We start from the raw sequence: 19,010 nt of genomic DNA on the forward strand, positions 1-19,010 counted from the left end.
TCCTCCCGGGCCTGCGGCCACCATGCTTTCCTCCTTGGAACACAGCACCCAGCCCTCCCCACTCAGGTTCTCCAGCGTCCTCTGCTTGGTCCCCACTTCTCCAGGGCAGGCACGGTTACCGATGTCCAGATGTCATCCCCAGGTTGCCCAGCACAGGGTGGAGCCCCAGGGAGGAGAAAGCTTTGTCCTGCAGGGCTGCGGGAAGTGGGGCTGGTGTCCCAGAGACCCTGCAGCCACGGAGGGAGCCCGGGTTCCCACCCTGGGTTCAAACTGATATTTACTCGTGAAGTTAAGGGTTAACTGCGCTCATTGAGTGGCTGGCTGTGGCTGGCTGTGGCTGGCTGGCCGGCTGGCTTGGGGCAGCCTCCTGCCACCCACTCCTTTGCACTGATTATCGTGTGGCTTCCAGATGACCACCACTGTCCCTGCTACCACCAAACCACCATTGCTGTGGACCCCCTTGCTGTGACCAGCACTGTGGTCACCAGCACCAAACCGATGGCACCTGCTGCATGACGGGCAGAGAGTGGAGGCCGTGGGCTCCATGGTGAGTGACAGAGCCCCTGGCCTCACGGTCACAGCTGGCTGACGAGGAAATGCATCGTGAGGAAATGGAGTGAGAAGTTTTACTGCAGCCCAAAGTGGCAAAACTGCAACTCAGACAGTGCCATGGGGGCAGAGGAGACGCCAGGAGAGGTGGGCACGGCCCAGATGGGGACAAGGGGACGCTGCCCCTGTCCTGAGCTGGCAGAGGGCCCGGGCACAGTCTCAGAGGCAGCAGCGGGAGGCCCAGTGACACAGAGAGCGAGGTTGACACGAGACCCCAGGGGAGGAGGCCACTGCCGGGCTGGGGACAAAGCAGCAGCGAGCTCCTGAGCGAGGAGGAAAAGGGGCCATTCTGGGGCAGCGTGAGCTCTGCTTTGGGTGCAATGGGGACAGGGCGACAGGACCCAAGCTGTCCCTGATGGTGGGGCACCAAGGACAGGGGACAGCGCAGGGTGGGGACGGTCAGGCCCCAGCCGGCAGGAGCTGGCTGTGCTGGGGGAGCGAAGTCCCCAGCGTCCTGTGTTCTCAGCAGGGATAGGGGCCCCATCAGGGCCAGGCAGGGGCCTCTGGTCAGACTGACACTAAGCTGTGTGTACGTACGTGTGCATGTGAAAGGCAGAGGGAGAAAGGAGGGTTGCTAACATACAAGGAGTAATCGAAAGAGACCATGAATGTTTAAATTCATTACAGTCCCCTTGGCGTGGTGCTGCACACCTATAATCCCAGCACTCTGGAGGCTGAGGCAGGAGGATCACTGAGTTCGAGGCCAGCCTGGGTTACATAGCAAGAATGTGTCTCAAAAACATATTTATTACAGTGTAGGACACATTGTCACTCATCCCTCAGAACCCTCAGGGAGGGGCTGGCCGAGAGAGGGCTCCATGCCGTGCAGGGCTGAGGCCGGGAAGGAGAGGTTGCCTGAGGAGTGGCTGGCACTGCAGGCTGGAGAGCCCCTGGGTAGAGGGGGCGTGCGCATGGTGGCCCCGGTGAGGCTGTCCAGGTCCTCCAGGCAGAGGTCACCACCCCAAGGTGGTCACAGAACAGAGAGCCTTGGGACGGCTCAGGACCCAGGGGAAAGTGAGTCGTGCTGGGATGCGTCTGTGAATGAAGAGGGGATGCTGGGGGTCTAGAGAGCAGCCACAAAGACGGGGGCTGTGTGTGGGCCGGGGAGGCTGATGTCGGGGCCCATCCCCGGGCCACTGACACGCACGCTGCAGTGCACTGTGGGAGACTGTGTCCACTGCCACGCCGACACGGTCCCTGTCCTCGCCACTGTCTCCACCCACAAGCTAATAACACAGGCACCACCCAGTCACTACGTCACTGCCAGCGTCGGCACGACCTTCTCCCGGCCACCTGGAGCAGAGGGTCAGGGAGCTGGCAAGGGCTCAGCCAGGCGAAATCAAGGCTCCCAAGGCCGCCTGGTGGAGGAGCAAGGACCAGGCTGGGCTCCCAGGTGGATGGGAACCAACAGTGGGTCCCACTGCCACGGTCCCAGCCGCCTTCAGGCAGCCCCAAGGAGCGGGGGAGGGGGCCACCCCAGGCGACTGTGGGGGGATGCGGCCCAGGAGCCCCGAGCCCGAGACGCGTCTGGATTAAATGACGGGCTGGGGGCAGAGCCGGGCACCAGAAGTGAGCCGTGCAGCCACCGGGCAGGGTCCGCCCAGGGGTTGGACACAGGCTTGGGAGTGGAGGCCCCGGAGGAACAGGGCCCACAGCATCTGCCACTGTCGCTGGGAGACGCCGGCCTCCAGCAGCAGAGACAGGGACAGGGCTGTCCCCACGCTGGGCCTTGCCCCTCCCATTCCCACCCCTGTCAGCTTTCTGTCTGGAGCAGCGCACGGGAAACACCCCCAGTGATGGCTTCGTCAAAGTCCCTGAGGACGAGGGTGAGGAGGATGCATGGGCGGGGACCCTCCAGATGCAGGAGAAGAGTTCGCTCATTGCCTCTGGTGCAAACCCTGAGAGGTCCAGGCTCGAGGTTCTCGGGAGCCCTGGTGTCCTGAGCCTTTTTCTTTGACTAAGGGGGCCAGCAACAGGGCTGGGAGTCCGGGTCCAGAGAGCCCAACCCAGTCCACGTCACTCAGAAATGCCCTGTCCAGCGGGCCTGGTGGCATACGCCTTAATCCCAGCACTCTGGAGGCTGAGGCAAGAGAATCACTGTGAGCTCGAGGGCAGCCTGGGCTACAAAATGAGACCCCATGTTGTCTCAAAACAACAATAACAACAACATCAGCAAAAGAAGTGGCTGGTCCACGAGGAACATTCTGCCTGAGGCTGAGCTTGGTGCCAGCCTGGGGGATGCAGTCAGCAACCCCGGGGCTGGGGACAGAGAATGCCCAGGACCCAGGGATTTTCTGGACTGTTTGTCCTTCCACACCTCGTGACAGTGGCCACAGGCCAGCCATGGGCAGGACCACGCTGGCACCCTAGGGAAGCTGGGTCCGCCCACCAGGCAGGCCACCAGCTGCCGGCTGTGGCAAGGCTGAGTCGGGAAGAGGGGTGGAGGGGACGCTGTGCAAGAGGGGCACCAGGACGAGCACTGGACACACAGACTGGGTGACACTGCGGGTCGGGGTGGAGCCCTGGGCTGTGTCAGCCCCATCCACTCTGAGAATTTTCTGGCTCCTTGCCGGGGGACACCCTGCCCCCAGGTTGCCAAGTCCTCCATTGGTGCCACGTGGAAGCCCGGTTTGGAGCCACACCTGGTCTCCACGGTCACGGGCTCACCCTCCAGGCCCCTGGTCACCTGGGGCCACATCCTGGGCAACTGGGGACGGCCCTGTGGCCCAGAGCCCTGGGATCTTCAGCCTGGCCGCCTGGCCGGCAGCCACCCCCCCACTCCTGCCCGGAAAGCCACACCACTCGCCCGGTGTAAACCCACGTGGCCCTGTGTGCCTGCTGTCCTTCCTCTTGGGGTCTGTCCCAAACAGTCTTCCTATAGCGGCCCTTCCTCATCTGCTGGCCTTGCTGTGGCTCAGTTTCCTACTAATGCACTCATCTCATTTTCTGTGGCGCTGGGCTGGAACACAGACATCACCCACTCTCGGCACGGAGCACACCCAGCCCTGGAGGCGAAGTTAAACCAGAGAGGGCTGGGTCCTGTCCCTCCACAGAGCGGCTGTTCTATGTGGTTATCGCCAGCTCCCCGCAAACAGCCCTGCTGGCTCCTATCCTGGCTGCCCCCGCCCAGTGCAAGGACCCCAGGGAGGACTGCACCGCTGGCAGATGTCCACCGTGGGAAAGGACCAGCAGCTGCGTGTCCCCTCCTGTCCCTGGCCTCTCCCAGCCTCTAGGGATGGCCTATGGGGACCTGGCCTCCATGTCGCCTCCTCATGCCTGCTGGGAACCTGTCTTGAGGTGGCTCCCACAGAAACCTGGCACAGGGTGCTCTCCCTGGGTCCTGACAGTGAGGAGATCACTGTCCCTAGGAGCTATGAGGGTAGGGGTTCGGCTGTCCTCTGTCCCCACCCTGGTCTGGGGCTCCTGAGGCGTGGTCCCCTGCTGGCCACTGACGCTGACATGAGAAGCAGGGCTGAGGGCCACGGTGGCCACTCAGGGGCCCAGGGGAGGCAGCTGCCCCTCCCACCACAAGCCCCCTTCCCTCACGTTGAGGACGGGGCAGGACCTGTCCCCAGGGCCAAGTAGCCACCTGCTGGGAAAGAACAGGGCTGCAAATCCCTTAGGCTCTGACCTGTGCCTCAGTTTCCTCACCTGGAGTGTGGGAATGACAAGGAGCAGCCCACAGGGTGGGAGGGATGGTGGCAGGAGAGGGGGTCTCCCCTGGGGCCTGAGCCTGGCTTTGGGGGAGCAGGGAGGTCATATGCACTAAGCTCCCGGGTGCCCTGGGGGGAGCCCAGTTCCTCTGTGCCTCCGTTTCCCCAGCTAGGAAATGGGCCAATGACGCAGCTGCAGTTCACCAGTCAGGGCCCTGGCAGCCAAGAGGTGACACTCAAGCCAGGTGGCAGGTAGGGGTGAGAGGACCACGTGGGGGCCGCCCGAGGGACAGTGAGGTTGGGGACACTAGGAAGGGCAGCACCAGGAGGGCGAGGCCGGGGGGACTCCCTGCCCCTGACTCTCCAGGACCAGGCTGGTGCCCCAGGGGGTCAGAGAGGGAGCCCAGGGGACCTGACACCCGGCCCCAGGGTGCTGGGCAGAGACGCAGGTGACCAAGACGGTGCCCACCTGGAGGTGGGTCCCAAACCGCCTCAGCCGGACGGCTGGGCACCCGGGCAGCACCCTCCCCTCCCAGGACCCCTCTTCCTGAGCCCCCAGAGGAGCAGGGCGGCCAGTGGCTCCCGGTGCAGCCCGGCCAGTGGCACAGGCCTTATCACGCCGCCATCCAGGCCACCTGGGCAAACCAGTTCAACCGGAAACCAGATACGCCCTCATGGTCCCACCCCTCCCCCTGGGGGGTCTCCTGCCCCCAGGCCAGGGGCCCTGGGGTCTCCTATTCAAGAGAGGCAGGGCCGAGATATGACCCAGGGATGTCCCTGTCCCATCGCAGCTGGTTGCAGCCAGGCCAGGGAGGGGACAGTGGCAGGCGAGTCCTTCAGAGCCCAGCAGCTGCCCAGGAAGCCCTGAGACCCATCTGTTGGCTCACAGAGAGTGTGGAAGCCAAGGGAGCCCTTTCTTCATCTGTGGTCCTGGGTCCTCATCCGGCCCACAGGGGACAAATGTCACCATTCTCCCTCTTGAGACAGACAAGGAGGTGAAGGTTCGGAGAGGCTAGGCCAGCTGCCCAAGGTCACACAGCATGGACCAGCCTGGTGGGACTGGAACTCTGCTCTTGGCCATGTGGCCGTCCTGCCCCCTTGTCCTGTGCGCTCCTCTGAAAGATTAGTCCTTAGGGTGGATCCCCGAGTCAAAGCCACTGCGGGATTTTGAATGTAATTAATATTTTTCTTGTTTTTTGAGACAAGGTCTCACTACGTAGCCTAGGCTGGCCTTGAACTTGCAATGGTCCTCCTGCCTTGGCCTCCTTGGCGCTGGGATTACAGTCACAGCCTGTCTGACGTGGCTCCTGGTGTGATTAATATTGACAGAGCACACTTGGGAAGGTGCCCAGGGTGAGCACACTGTCCTGTGGCAACGTCCTGTGATTGTGTGTGCCTGGGGGCAGCCTGCCTCAGCCTCCGGCCTCTGCATTGGGTCCTACCACTCTGCACAGCAGGAGAGGGTGCCCCTGCTGGCTCCTCGGTTCTGGTTTGGGGGACCTTCGCTCAGGGAACAGGTGCCCCCAAAGAGCCCCCTTCTGTGCAGGGCTCTGAGCACCCGAGTTCCAGCCAGCCTGCAGCCCTACTCCCTGCCCCCACCCTTCTGCCGGGCAACCTCCCTGCCCAGCCTAGCCGCCAAGTGCACAAGGAGGGCAGAGGAGGCTGTGGGCCATGCAGGCAGGGGCCAGGTCCCTGCCTGTATGGCCCACAGTGTGGACAGAGACCCCTGCGTGGCCCCGGGGAGAGGGCTGTGGGCTGTCACTGGGGTCCCCAAAGGAGCCCCTGCCTCTAGCAGGCAAAGCCAGCCTCCAGGCGGGGCCCAGCCCGCTGCTGCAGGGAGCAGGTCCAGGGCACCAAGGCGGCCACCACGTGCCGTGCCGCCTCGCTGGGGGGAGCGGGCTATCCCCACCCCAGGTCAGCTGCCGGGGGCCATCTGCATGACAAAGGCACGGACTGGTGGGCGCAGGAGCTGGGCCCGCAGCTGCCCGCTAAGCCTCGCCCGGCCGGCGGCACGAGAGCCCAGCTCAGCTGTGTTTGCTGGGGCGCCGCGCAGGGTGGGGGACAAAGGGCTGGCCCGTGACCCCACAGGTGGTGGGGGGAGGGGAAGACGCACTGGGAGGGAGTGAGGGGCGGCGGGCCTGAGCCCCAGGGTCCCGGGTGTCTCCTCTCCGCCCGCGCCTGGATGCAGCTCCTGTGTCCCCAGCTCTAGGTCCCGGTGCCGGTGCCATGGGACAGTTCACGGCCCTGGCCCCGCCCCAGCCTCCCTCCCTGTGCCTGCCCAGCCAGCAATGGCTCCGCCTGGACCAGTGCTGAAGCCCAGCAGCCCCCTTCCCTGCTCTCAGCCTGCTCTGTAGTCCAGTGGTCCATTCTCTGGCAGTAGACAAGCCTTTGGATTTTTCCATTTACTCATTTATTCATTCATTCAGGATCTCGCTGTATAGTTTAGGCTGCCACCAAACTCATGGCAATTCTCCTGCTTCAGCCTCCCAAGTACTGGGACACAGGTGTGCGTCACCACACCCACCCGGAGCAGCCTGCTAGAAGCAGAGCCAGAGCTCCCTCAACTCCGTGCCCGTCTCAGAGTGGAGCCAGGCCCTCACAGCTGGCACAAGCCTCTCCCTGACACTCCTAGTCCAGTCCCCACCTCCCCGAAGACCCAGCCCCAACCCTCCCCAGGGTCCCACAGCCACAGGGCCTTTGCACGGCTCTGGGAGCCGCTTTCCCCCTTGTGTGTGAACTCATACCCTCATTTGCATCAGCTTCTGCTCTCGCCAAGCCCTCCTTGGCCTTGATCCCAAAACTCAACCTCTTCCTCTTGCCTTGTTCCCAGCTGTTTTTCTCCTTGGTGCTCTGGCTGCTTGACCTTTGCATGCGTGTGGCTCGCTCATTTTAGTCCCCCGTGGACTCAGCAGACCATGGCCAACTTCGCAGCCCCCAGACCCAGCCTGTGGCCCAGCGGGTGATCGGTAAGGATCTGTGGCCAGATGAATGAATACATTAAATCATTCACTCCTCCACGCAAGGCTGCAACAGGCATGGCCACCTCCCCGTCACAGGTGACCACAGCCAGGCCCAGAGACTGCACGCAACTTGCCCCGGAGCCCACAGCGAGCGATCATGGGGTGTGGGATTTGAACCCAGGCCGTCTCGTCCTCATAGCAAAGCTGGCTCAAAGCTTCCTGATTTAAAAGTGCCCACAGTGACTCGGTTTCTTTCTGGAACTTCAAGCCACACAAAGCAGTTTGAGGCTAACACCCTCATGGCGGCCTGTGGTTCTGACCTCACGAGGACGTAGTCTTAGTTGCTCTGTAGGCTGAGGCAGGAGGTTGCTGTAGTCCCTGCAGGCTGGAACTCTGTGGCTCTCCAGCCTCTGCGCCCTCGGCTCGCTGTCCCTCCGCCTGGAACGCTTGCCCACTGTCCTAGGCTGTCACCGAGGAAGCCAGCCCTGTCCACGCTGGCCAATGCCCGAACTTGGACTTGTGAGGGAAGCATGTGCTGCCCATGTGTCCAGGAGTGAGCACAGGCAGCAGGTGGGCGCCGGCCCAGTGTGGGCTGGGGTCACTGTGTCCCCTTGAGACGGTGACGCTGTGGCCGAGTGTGACAGGCAGCTGGTCCTCTGCGGCCAGGGCAGCTCCCAGTGGCTCAGGGTGGTGGCGACCGGGTCCCCGCTGACCGGGCCAGAGGCATAGGTATGGGCAGGTGGGCAGCTGCCCCCAGGGGCCATGGCAGGGACCTGGTCCTACCTCTTGTGCTCTGGGCCCAAGGGAGAGGGGGCAGCCTGGGTGGTCACCCCAGCTGTGACTGCCTCACAGACACCCTCTTCCCCTGGTGTCCCTTGCTGGCCAGCATCCTCACCCATCTCCTGGTAGTGCCACGTTGTGTGCTCCTATGCTGAAATGGACGCATGGGAGGGCAGGGACCTTCTGTGGTCACCACCCTGAGCCACAGGACCCAACATGTTCCTCTAACACAAGCCTGGCTCTGCAAGTGTTTGTTGACTGAACAAGTGACCTAGACATGAGGGGGAAAGTGGAGAAGGTAGCTGTGCCCCTCCCTGGCCAGGTGAGGGCTGCCTGCCTGGCTCTGCTTTCCCTGTCCCAGCCACTGGCTCTGCCCCCAGCCTGGCACTGAGGATTGAAACCAGGGCCTTCACACCGGGCTACATCCCAAGCCTTTTATTTTCTTATTTTGAGACTGGGTCTTGCTAAGTTGCTAAGTTGCCCAGGCTGGGCTCAAACTTGTGGTCCTCCTGCCTTAGTCTCTCAAGTGTTGGGGTTACAGCATCTGGAGGGGCTTCCAGCACCCCCTGCCCGGGCTGCTGTGACACTGCAGTCCATGCAGCAGGATGGTGCCCACCAGCCTGCACATGGGTAAACCAAGGCTCCTGGGAGACCCCGTTTCCTGAGACTCACTGTCTAGGCCTCCGCAGTCCTGGCCTAGAGGAGGGCTTGGCTATCTGGGGTGGGGGGCATGTTCTCCTCTGATGGGCAGGGACTTGTCCCTGGGCACAGTGGTAGCAGGATCAGCCTACAAGAATCAGCCTGGGAGAAAGACACAGGGGTGCATGTCTGTGATCCCAGCATGATGGGAGGCTGAGGCAGGAGGGTGCAAGTTCATGCCTAGGGAACTTAACCCCTTAGCAAGACTCTGTCTCAAAATACAAAATGAAATCAAGCTGGGGATGTAGCTCAGTGCAAAGGTCCTGGGTTCAATCCCCAGTGCCACAAAAGAGAGAGAGACAGAGAGAGATGGGCCTCACTGTCACCCAAAGGCTGGGTGTGCACACGGGGTCTGCAGGGGGCACAGGCAGGGGCAGCCTCAGCCTCCCTGTGTGCTGAGACCAGCAGGGTCCCTGTGCCCTGTGTGACAGTGGGTCGTGGCCCCGGGTCTCCGTCAGTGGTACCGCCAGTGTGTTTCTGGGCCCGCAGGGGCCTCCTTGCCTGGGAGCCCCTTCAGACCGGACCGGCCGGGAGCCCACACGAGTGCCTTTGTCCCTTTCTGAAATGACAAGAGACACACAAAAGGGCTTTTAATTAAATCAAAGGAGGGGGAAATGGGCCAGCCGGGGCTGCTATTATGTTACCAAATGCGAAAATGAAAACTTTTTTTAAAGCTCTGGTATTAATTTGAGATTATTCAGATAGTTAATTAAAAGTGCCGCATGTGTTAAATATTATTTCAACAGAGATTAGCATCGGCCCTGTAACACGATCCCCGTGTGTGGGGCTTTATGTAAATGTAGTGCTGGGGGCGGGGCCGCAGCGGTGGCCCTGATGCCCTGGTGGCCGATGGGCACTGTGGCTCCCAGCTCCGTGCCATTCGCAGGGCCGGGGACAGTGGCCATGCTCCTGCGGGGCCCAGCTCAGTGGCTGCTGGGACGTTGGCGGCCTGTGTTGGACAGGGCGGCTCCACACCCTGGCACACGATGTCCCTGCACACCCCTGTCACGCATGGCGCTGCCCAGGGTGGCCCACGCATGTGTGAGCAATGTCGCTTTCAATGGCTTCATAACAGACCGCCTTGAAGGATGCCATAGGGACAGAGTGGGTGGCTCCATCCTGCAGGCACAGAACACGAGCCACAGTGCGAGCCCGAGGGGTAGCTGAAGCTTTTCCATAGCCAAACATTAAAAACATCTTTTTTGAGACTGGGTCCCACTGTATAGCTGGCTTCAAACTCAAGGTCCTCCTCCTGCCTCAGCCTCCCTAATGCTGGGATCACAGGTGTGCGGCACCACGCTGGGCTAGGACCACACATTTTAAAAACAAAGAGAAGCTGGGTGTGGTGGTGCACATCCTGTAACCCCAGCACTCTGGGAGGCTGAGGCAGGAGAATGGTTAATTCAAGGCCAGCCTGGACAATTTTGCAACTTAATGAGACCCTGTCTCAAATATAAACAAACAAACAAACAAATAAAGTGAAATTATTTTTCACATTTTACTTAAGCCAGTATATTCAGGATATTGTCATATCCACATGTGACCAATGTAAAAATGATCAAGCCAGGTGCGCTGGTACATGCCTGAAAAGTCCCGGGACTCTGGAAGGGAGAAGCAGGAAGACTTCAAGTTCAAGCCCAACCTGGGCAGTTCAGCAAGGGTCTGCAAGACCCTGTCTTAAAATAAAAAAAGGAAAAGGGCTGGGGATGCAGCTCACCGCGAAGGCCCTGGGTTCAATCCCCAGCACTGGAAAAATCTCTCCGCGGTGCTGTAGAATCCTTTTCTCAGCCAGGCTTTAAAGCCAGTGCGTCTCAGGTCCCAGAGTGTCCCGGAGCTGACGGTCACACCACCAGGGCCGAGGGCCCAGGAGGGGACCCCGCGGGCTCCGGCTGGGGCACGTGCTGCCGGACGTGAGGCTTGGGGCTCAGAGACCCCCGCGCAGGTCCAGTCTTCCTGGCCGCCTGCGCGCGCCACAGCGGGGCCGCATCTGCTGTCGCGCGTGCCCAGGGCCTGGGCCGCTGCTGCCCTCTGTCGGCGCAGGGTGGCAGCGCAGCGCTCCCTGCCCCTGCCCTGCCCCACCGCGTTGTCACAGCCTGGACCTGCCCGGGGAGGCGGGGTATAGGGGCTGGGGTGGGGTGGGTGCTGGAGCTGGGAGCCGCCAGGAAGGGAGCGCACTTCGCCAGCCCCACCCACCAGGACCAATCCTGGCCCTGCCCATCTTGTCCTGATCCTGGGGCAGGTGACAGCCACTCTGAACCTCAGAGTTGCTCAGCTGTAAGCTGGGAGTGATGATGGTGGGGTCCTGAGGAGCTAAGTAGAAAGGTGACTCGGTTTGTAGCCTTGCCCTAGTACCTGTGAGCATCCAGGACACGACCCCAGGGCCTTTGCACCTGGTGCCCCACCTTGAGCCCCCCCGCCCAGCTCCTCTTGCAGGTCTCCACATGGGACCCGATCCTGCGCGTTAGGGTTCTAGCCTCCTCTGTGCTGCCCCTGAACAGGTGTCCCCTAGGGCAGGGCCTGCTGTCCTATCTGTTTTCTCCTACCTCACACAGTGAGGGTCCCAAGCAGGGCCCTGAGCAGAGTGTGTTGACTGAAGAATAAAAATGTGGAGGCTGGGATGGCTTGTGGTTCTTTCTGCAGGGAATGTCCACTGCCCTCCACCCCTGCCTCATGCCCAGGGTCTCCTCTGAGAAATGGGCTCTGGTTCTCAGCAGTGTTATTCATAGTCACCCCAGGATGGAAGCACTGCAGATCTGTGTGGGCTGGTGGTTCGAGAAGCTGACAGCAGCATGTGTACATGGCAGAATATTACACAGACACGAACAAGATGCACTGCAGGTGTCCAGGACAGGGAGAGTTCTTGTGGCAGCAGCCGCATGTGGAAAGTCCTGCTCCCAAGGCTGAGGGCTGGGAGCCATGGTTTGGCATCCTGGGAGAAGCAAGGCCAGGATGGGGTGGGGTCCAGGTGATAGGGCGGGGCATGGCTGCCCTGTGCTTGGCCTCAGTGGGGCTGATCGCTGTGTGTCTTCCAGAATCAGAAGGATTGGTCTAACAGGACAATTTTTACTGTATTTAAAAAACAACAACTTAAAAAAAACCCAGTCACAGAGTTGGGGACTCTCAAAATCATGGAGTGACTCAGGCCCACTGGTTTGGGGGAAGGAAATGAGAAGAGGCTGCTGGTAAGAGCCCTGGTGGTGTCCTCACCTGCCCAAGGAGGTCACTTCTATGGCCCATCCAGTGGACCATGTTGGAGACTGAGCAAGGTCTTGGGCTGGGCTTCCTCATGGAGCCGGGAAAGAGCAGAAGGGAGGATAGAGCCAGGGATGAGGGTGGGGTGAACTTAGTGGCCACTTGTGTCACTTTCTGCTTTGTCCCTGCCCTGCCACTGGCTGTGCTTGGCTGATATTGCTAGTGGCAGGCACGGAGAGCTCTGTGCACTCTTTGTGTGTTTATAGTGTGTGTGTGTGTGTGTGTGTGTGTGTGTGTGTGTGTGTGTGCACTGAGGCTCAAATCTAGGGCCTTCACACTGAGCTACATCTCCAGCCCCACACTTTTAAAAAAAATTTTGAGACAGGGTCTCACTAAGTCACTAAGTTGTTCAAACTGGGCTGGAACTTTCGATCCTCCTGCCTCAGCCTCCCAGAGTGCTGGGCTTCGGGTGGGCGCCCCCACGTGGGCCGGGCCAATCCACGGTTTAGCAGACTCACAGCTGTGGATTCAGCCTCACAGCTACCCCAGGATATTTCCACCTTAGAAGGAACCACACCCTCTCTCTGTCTCCTCTTTCCCCTCGGCCCCCCCTGGTGGCTCCCTCACCAGGCATCCGGGGCGGCTTCTTTCCTTCCCCAGCGTCTCCTGCCTTCCCATAGTGCAGTCACCCCTGGCCTCACCACTGCTGGTTCATTCTGCTCCAGCACAGAGAGGGTGAGCCACCTCCTCCAGACCTCGTTGGCTCCCAGTGCAGTCTGTGCTGTTCACAGAGAGCCTGTGGTGCTTGCTGTGGGGTCCAGGTGCCTCACCCTGTCAGGACTGATGGAGACCCGGCAGGCAGGAAACAAGGAGGTGCCCACAGGCCTCACTACCGCACATTCCTGTCCCAGGCTCACCTTTGACTTGCGGGTAATCTGTCGATTATCTCTTGGAACAGAATCAAAACACGCACTGAAAGGCCAACCTGCCCTTGCCCTCCACAGCCCTTCCCAGTCCTCTTAGTGGCAGCTCTGGTATCACATTGGAGTTCATCCTTGCGTGCCTTTCTCTACACAGTTAAACACAGGGGCCACATCCTCAGAGTACACATGGTCCTGCTGTGTGGGGCTTCCTTTCTGTCTAAAAGGTATCATTCTGCTGGGGTCCTCTGTGACCTCACGCTCACATATTTTCAGGGTTTATTCACGGCACACATGGTGTTCATTCTTTTTACCCGTCATGGCAGATTCCAGTCTGTGCTCACATGTGGCAGTGTCATGGGTGTGCACGTCACCCTGATGAGCACAGGGTTTGTTCTCCCTGTTTCAGACACAGCAGCCACCAGCGTCCCTGTTCCTCCTCTGTGCACTGTGAGTGTTTGAAGGAAGCTGGGCAGCCAGGCATCTTCAGCCTAACGGAGGAAGCAGCTGGTGCTCCTCACCAACACTCGATAGGATCCAGCTTTGGCATCTTTACCAGGTCAGTGAACACAAGGCGGCTCCTCTTGGAGCTTTCCTGTGGGAAGGTGGAGCGCAGAGCACACTGTGCCGGGCGCCACATGTCCCTCGGGAGGTGGTGTGGAGGGACCTGGGGTGGGGAGAAGAGGCCCAGGGACAGGGACAGAGCAGGTCGCCATGCTGACACTGTGTGCTTGCATCTTGCTCTGCCCTGCCAGGGTACAAATGCGCCTTCAGCCCGATGCCAGCGTTGGACAAGCCACCTCCCTCTGGGGCTCCTGCCTCACCCTGGATGGTGGGGGACCAGCACAAGCCTGCTCCAGGCCTGGGGCTGAGGTGACACAGGAGGCAGCCAGGGCTGCGGCCAGGACGCCAGGACACCTGGGGATGTAGCAGACCAAATGAGGGTGGGCTGGAGAGGGAGGTAGGGTCGCAGGGAGGGCTGGGTGGGGAGGAAACAGGGAGGGAGGCCCCGCATGACTGTTTTGCTGTGCACCTGAGCTCTGCCCTGAAGCCTGAGCCCTCAGCGATGACGTGAGACAGTGCTCTCAGCGTCCCAGCCCGGGCTCCCATCCCCTCTCCCCATCCTGGAGCCCCGCTCTTGGTGGCTCCTGAGGGCCCAACCCTGCCAGCCACTTCATGGCATGACCACGAATGAAGGTGTTAGTCATATCTTCAGTGGGGAAGAGCAAGGGCGAACCAGGTGGGTAGGTGCTCACTGAAGTCCACATTGGCTGCCAGCTCGTGCAAAGGCCCGGGGGCAGGAGGAGGGGACTAGGAGGGGGCTGGGCAAGGGCAGGACAAGCTGGGAGGGGTTTCAGCTTGGAGAGGGGAAGCTACAGATTGGAACTGGGTCCCCCCACATCCTGCTGCTTGCAGAGGGGACACAGGGGCTGGGCTGAGGGGGACCCGGGGCAGAGGAGACTGCAAGGATCTGAGCAGCAGATGCACAGGTCGAGGTCTGAAGGTGCAGAGAGGACTGGGGGTTGGGTGAGGCTCTGGGACAGAGGGGCCACATCCTGCTGCGGCCACCAGCTCTCAGGGGAAACTGAGGCACAGAGAAGCAGCTCAAGGTCTTGGTCTCCAAGTGCCCCAATGGTACTTTGATGTACAACACTTTCCTTTTTCTTCCCTTCTTCCTTCCCTCCCTCCCTCCTTTTTTCCCTTCTTTCTCTTTCTTTCCATGCTGGGACAGAACTGAGCCCCCCCGGCCCTGAACCTGCCAATCAAAAGTGCTGCCCAGAGCTAGACATGGTGGCACATGACTGGATTTCTAGCACTCCGAGAGGCTGAAGCAGGAGCATTGCAAGTTCGAGTCCAGCCTGGGCAACTTAGTGAGATCCGTCTCAAAATAACAAAAGCTCTTTTTTTTTTTTTTGGTACTGGGGATCGAACTCGGGTCCTTGTGCTTGTGCAGCAGGCAGCGGAACCACTGAGCTAAATCCCCGGCCCAACAAAAGCTCTTTTCATAGCTGAGAATGTAGCTCAGTGCAAAGGTCTTGGGTCCAGTCTCCACCCCCCCACCCTAAATAAAAAAACTTAAACAACAAAAATAAAAGTGGCAGCAGCCAGCCTGGCCCACTCACCTGGGAGGGTGGGTGTGTGGCAGAGCCAGTGCAGGGCCCCGGGGTGCAACTGGGAGGCTGAGACAGACTGGCGCTGATCCTCTGAGCCTGCCGGGTGGCTGTGTGGGGTCAGGGTCCCCTGTGTCTGGGGGAAGAGGGACACGGGGCCATGCAATGGATCCCAGGTAACAGCCTCTGGGAGTCCCTCCTGACCCGGGCGGCCCAGGCTGGCAGGAGGCGGTGCCGACCCGCAGAGCCCCAGCCCCACAGGGCTCCGGTGTGGCAGGATCCAGGGCCTCAGGAGGTCGGCTGGAGTCGTCCTGTCCACCTCTGCCTGTTTCTTGGGGTGATGTCCTCCTCCCTCCTGTCCACGTTGATTCCTTCATGCTAATGACGGCTGCAATGGCTGTGAGTTCGCACCCACCTGATCCACAACCTGACCGGAAGGGAGCACCTTGGTCCCCGTGGTTCCAGCTGTGAACACGGCGACCCACAGGGGCTGCCACGCACACTGAGAAGCAGGAACGACATGGGTCACTGTGCAGGTGCAGGGTCGGGGTGACCACGTGCGGGGCTGGGGACACCCCCTCTGGGGTGGTTGTGGGCTCTGCTCCTTCAAGTCCAGCTCTGGTCCCAGGGAGAGTGGGGACACCGGGGTCTGCAACCACAGAGCCCCAGGCCACAGCGCTGCCTGGGCTGCAGTCACCATGGTGATGGAGTGGGAAGGGCAAGGCTCCGAGTCACCCCAGGACCCCGGGGCCTCTGCCCAGCTCGGTGGCCTCAGTGTCCCCACCCGAGATGTGGGGAGCCCTGCCAGCCGTCCTCGCTTCCGGACCACCCGGAGATTCTTATCTGGCTATCAGTGGTGCCCATGGGGGTGACAGCTGTCCCTTCTTCTCACACCTGACTGGTCCTATCCTCACCAGCTCTGCCTGGGGCCCTGAGCAGCTGCATCCTTCGAACCCCTGATCCAGCCACTGGGGCACATGGGAGGGGAGCGCTGGAGGCCTGAGCATGCGGGGGCCCGGCCAGGTGGCACCAGGCGAGGAGGGTGTAGGGAGTGCGGGTACGGAGAAGGTGGTATTGCCCCACCATCGCCAGATCCGCTTGTGATTAGGAAGTGCATTGCTCCATCCCACACCACAGCCGTTACACAATAGTCCTGCCTGTTGCCAGCCGTGCCCACAGCCACTCGGGGCACCGAGGACCATGTTGAGGTCTCCAGCCCTGCTCTCTCCCCCAGGCCTTCCACTTCCATGGAACGCAGGACCCCTCCGCGCAGGCCACAGCCACATTGAGCTGAGAATGTGCCCTGGTGCCCAGGCCCACAGAGGGGCAACTCTTCCATGCCTCCTGGGCACCTCGCTCCTTGGCCAGGGCCAGCCAGGATTACTGGGAGATCTGCCCCACCCTGTCACCTCCTCCCTGTCCTCGGCTCAGACCCTGCCAGACTCCATGTACACCACACCGCACAGGACCTGGCTCAGGGACCTTCTGGGTCACAGCTTCCCTGAGGTCCTCCACAAACATGGTGAAGCAGAAACTTGAGTCAAAGATGGCAACACAAGGTGGGGAGGTGCTAGTGGTGTGAATACGAAGGCAGCAAGAAGGCTGGGACAGTAGGAGAGGTACTGTCACAATGGCATGGAAGTGAGTGATGACGGTGGTGACATCAGGGAGGGAAGGGGGTGAAGATGGTGATGGAAGGAAGAAGGTCAGGCCGGAGGTGAGGTCAGGATGGGGAGGTGAGGTCAGGCCGGAGGTGAGTTCTGGATCGAGGGCCCTTTTGCTATTGGTGCAGTCCATGACATTGTGGTTCTTGTGTGTCGTGATGAACTTGGCGGTGCCAGTTGGGCACAAGGTGTACACAGGCTGGGATGGAGCCCTGCTGGAGGGGGGAATCTTGGTTCAGGGAACGTGGTGAGCTAAGGCGCTGCCCTTGTCTATGGCTGAGCATTTTGGGGCCTCCCCTGGGCTCTGACCCTCCAAAAGTGTGGCCCTTCCTGTCTTCTAGGTCCCAGCCAGGAGCCTTGTAGGTCCCCTTGGAAATTTAGGAAAGGTGTCAATGTAGCCAGGAGATAGAGCCCTCGCCGGGGCTGCTCCCATAGCGAGGGGAGCTGGAGCCCACAGGGACCTGGGCCCAGGGAGGGGTGACAGCCTTACCCCTCTCTGTCCACTCCCTGTTGTGCCCAGGCTGGGGCCCAGCTCAAGGGAGCTGCACCTGGGAGCCTGGCTGTCGGGGGTGAGAGGGGACAGAGGAAGTGGCCGTGCACATGCTGTGGAGCTTCCCTCGGGCCCAGGCCACCTCTAGGGCCCTTGTGCTATAACAAGCAGCGTGGTGCTGGGCACAGGTGTCCTCGTCCCTGGGGGCTCGATGGGGGTGCCCTGGGGGGCACGGTGGCCTGGCAGAGCTGGCCACCTGCTAGGCCTGTGCGGAGGCTGAGCCTTAGCAGTGTCTCTGGGGGTGAGGCGTGGGCCAGGCCTGGCCTAGCACCCTAGCCCCAGGCCAGTGGGGCTCCCGGAGCCTTTATCTGGGGGCCCAGCTGTGGCCACGGGAAGTGGCCGTTTGGGCAGCAGTGTCCCATGGGGCCGTGACAAAGTGAGGCCGGCATGAGGGATTGAGCAACAGCCCACGTAGGAGGGCAGGGCCATGTGACCTGGGAGCTGGGCCTGGGTGGAGGAGGGTGTGGGGTCCAGGCTGCCCTCCCACTGGCCAGCAATGGCTCACTATTATCAGCGTCACATGAATTACTCTTTCTAATCAGGTGGGCACAGCAGGGACTGGAGGCAGAGCTGTGACCTCATCCCTGGGGGGCGCAGGCTCCACCTGCTATACCCTTGCCCGCTCGGCCAGCACCGCCTCACCTTGTCCAGGTGGCCCCCAGCAGGAGGCCTCCCCTCACCCCAGTGGGCAGCAGAGCACACGAGGCTAAACTAGGAGCTGGGAGGCTGGCACCTGGGAATGCTGACCCCATGTGGATGCTGCCGGGGCAGAGGACAAGAACCTGGATGCTGCTGGTGCCAGGGCGAGCTCACCTGGCCGAGGGCCCAGGTGCTGGCATGCCCTTCTAGCACGGGTGATGACCCCACCTCCTGTTCCCAGGTCCTGGAGAAGGTTGCCCAACCTACGTAATACACCAGCGTGCACTGGACCCTCCCATGGTGACACAGGATGGGGGATCTGCCCTCCTGTGCACACAGACGTGGGGATACATGCACAGGGTACAGGACAGCAGGGCCATAGGCAGGGAGAGAAGCTGCCCCTTCCCCTCGCTCGCGCAGGGCTCCCTCGTGTTATCTGCAGAAACTGTATTAACCTGGAAGGCTGTTCCCATTCCCATCAGTCCAATTCCAGCGATTCCAGCCTTATCTCCCACTGGTGCATTAGCCCCGGGGCTGCCCACCACCCCACCATGGCTGGCCCCAGCCCCAGCCTGACTTTTCTTGTGGGCAGGGGCAGGGTGGGGCACTGTGCCCTACTCCGCAAGCAGTAATATGAGGATGCCCCCAAGGTGCTGGGACAGAGGTCCTGGGACCATAGGACCTGGGTTCCAATTGCACCCCTGCCTGAGGCACTGAGGTGCAACCTCTGAGACCCCACCTAAGGGTGGACAGGCCCCGCCTGCGAGTCTCTGTGGACGGTGGGCCCAAGTGTCACCCTGAGGTGGGGGAGCCGGGAGGGGACACATATGCCTGCCTGGCAGCCCCAGCTGGAACCTGCCGCTCCCACCCCCGCCCCCCACCCAGGCTGCGCTCCACCCTCGAGGCTGCGCACCCTGGCCAACCCCAGGAATGGGCACTCCGGGTTCTGCTGATGCCAGGCACAATAGGGGCCTCTCCTGGGACAGTCCCAGTGTGTTCTCAGGCACAGTGAGCTGGTCTTGCTGCCTGCCGCGGGGCCTGGGGCTGCTGGGGTCCCACGCTGGCTGCCCTCTCTGAGCACAGGTGTGGGGGTTCCTGCTCTTCTGTGTGCCTCTCCTGAAGCCACCCTCTTTCTGGAGCTTCAGATGGGACTGGGAGGTGGGGGGCTCTCAGGCCTTAGAGAGATGGCTGGGGAGCCAGGCAGGCTGCACTGCTCCTCATGGGCTCTGAGTC

At 61.2% G+C, this 19,010-nt stretch overlaps 1 protein-coding gene across 5 annotated transcripts in view; it reads right to left on the minus strand.

Moving 5' to 3' along the window:
- Positions 1-14,874: 14,874 nt before the first annotated feature.
- The window catches only part of Eefsec (eukaryotic elongation factor, selenocysteine-tRNA specific), a 219,997-nt gene continuing 215,861 nt past the window's right edge, over positions 14,875-19,010 (minus strand). For 4 of the 5 annotated variants that reach the window (XM_087196940.1, XM_087196943.1, XM_087196941.1 and 1 more), the window contains exon 8: positions 14,875-15,060. In XM_087196940.1, the coding sequence (XP_087053066.1) occupies positions 14,890-15,060 (171 nt within the window). In that variant the 3' untranslated portion in view covers positions 14,875-14,889. Of the gene's footprint in view, positions 15,061-15,082; positions 16,801-19,010 lie in introns of those variants that run through there. The other variant, XM_013069442.3, reaches the window with a different exon arrangement.

Source organism: Heterocephalus glaber, unplaced genomic scaffold, assembly GCF_053883595.1.
Source record: "Heterocephalus glaber isolate CG9 unplaced genomic scaffold, H.glaber_assembly_v1.0 deba00001645, whole genome shotgun sequence".
In the NCBI taxonomy this organism is placed as follows: domain Eukaryota; kingdom Metazoa; phylum Chordata; class Mammalia; order Rodentia; family Bathyergidae; genus Heterocephalus; species Heterocephalus glaber.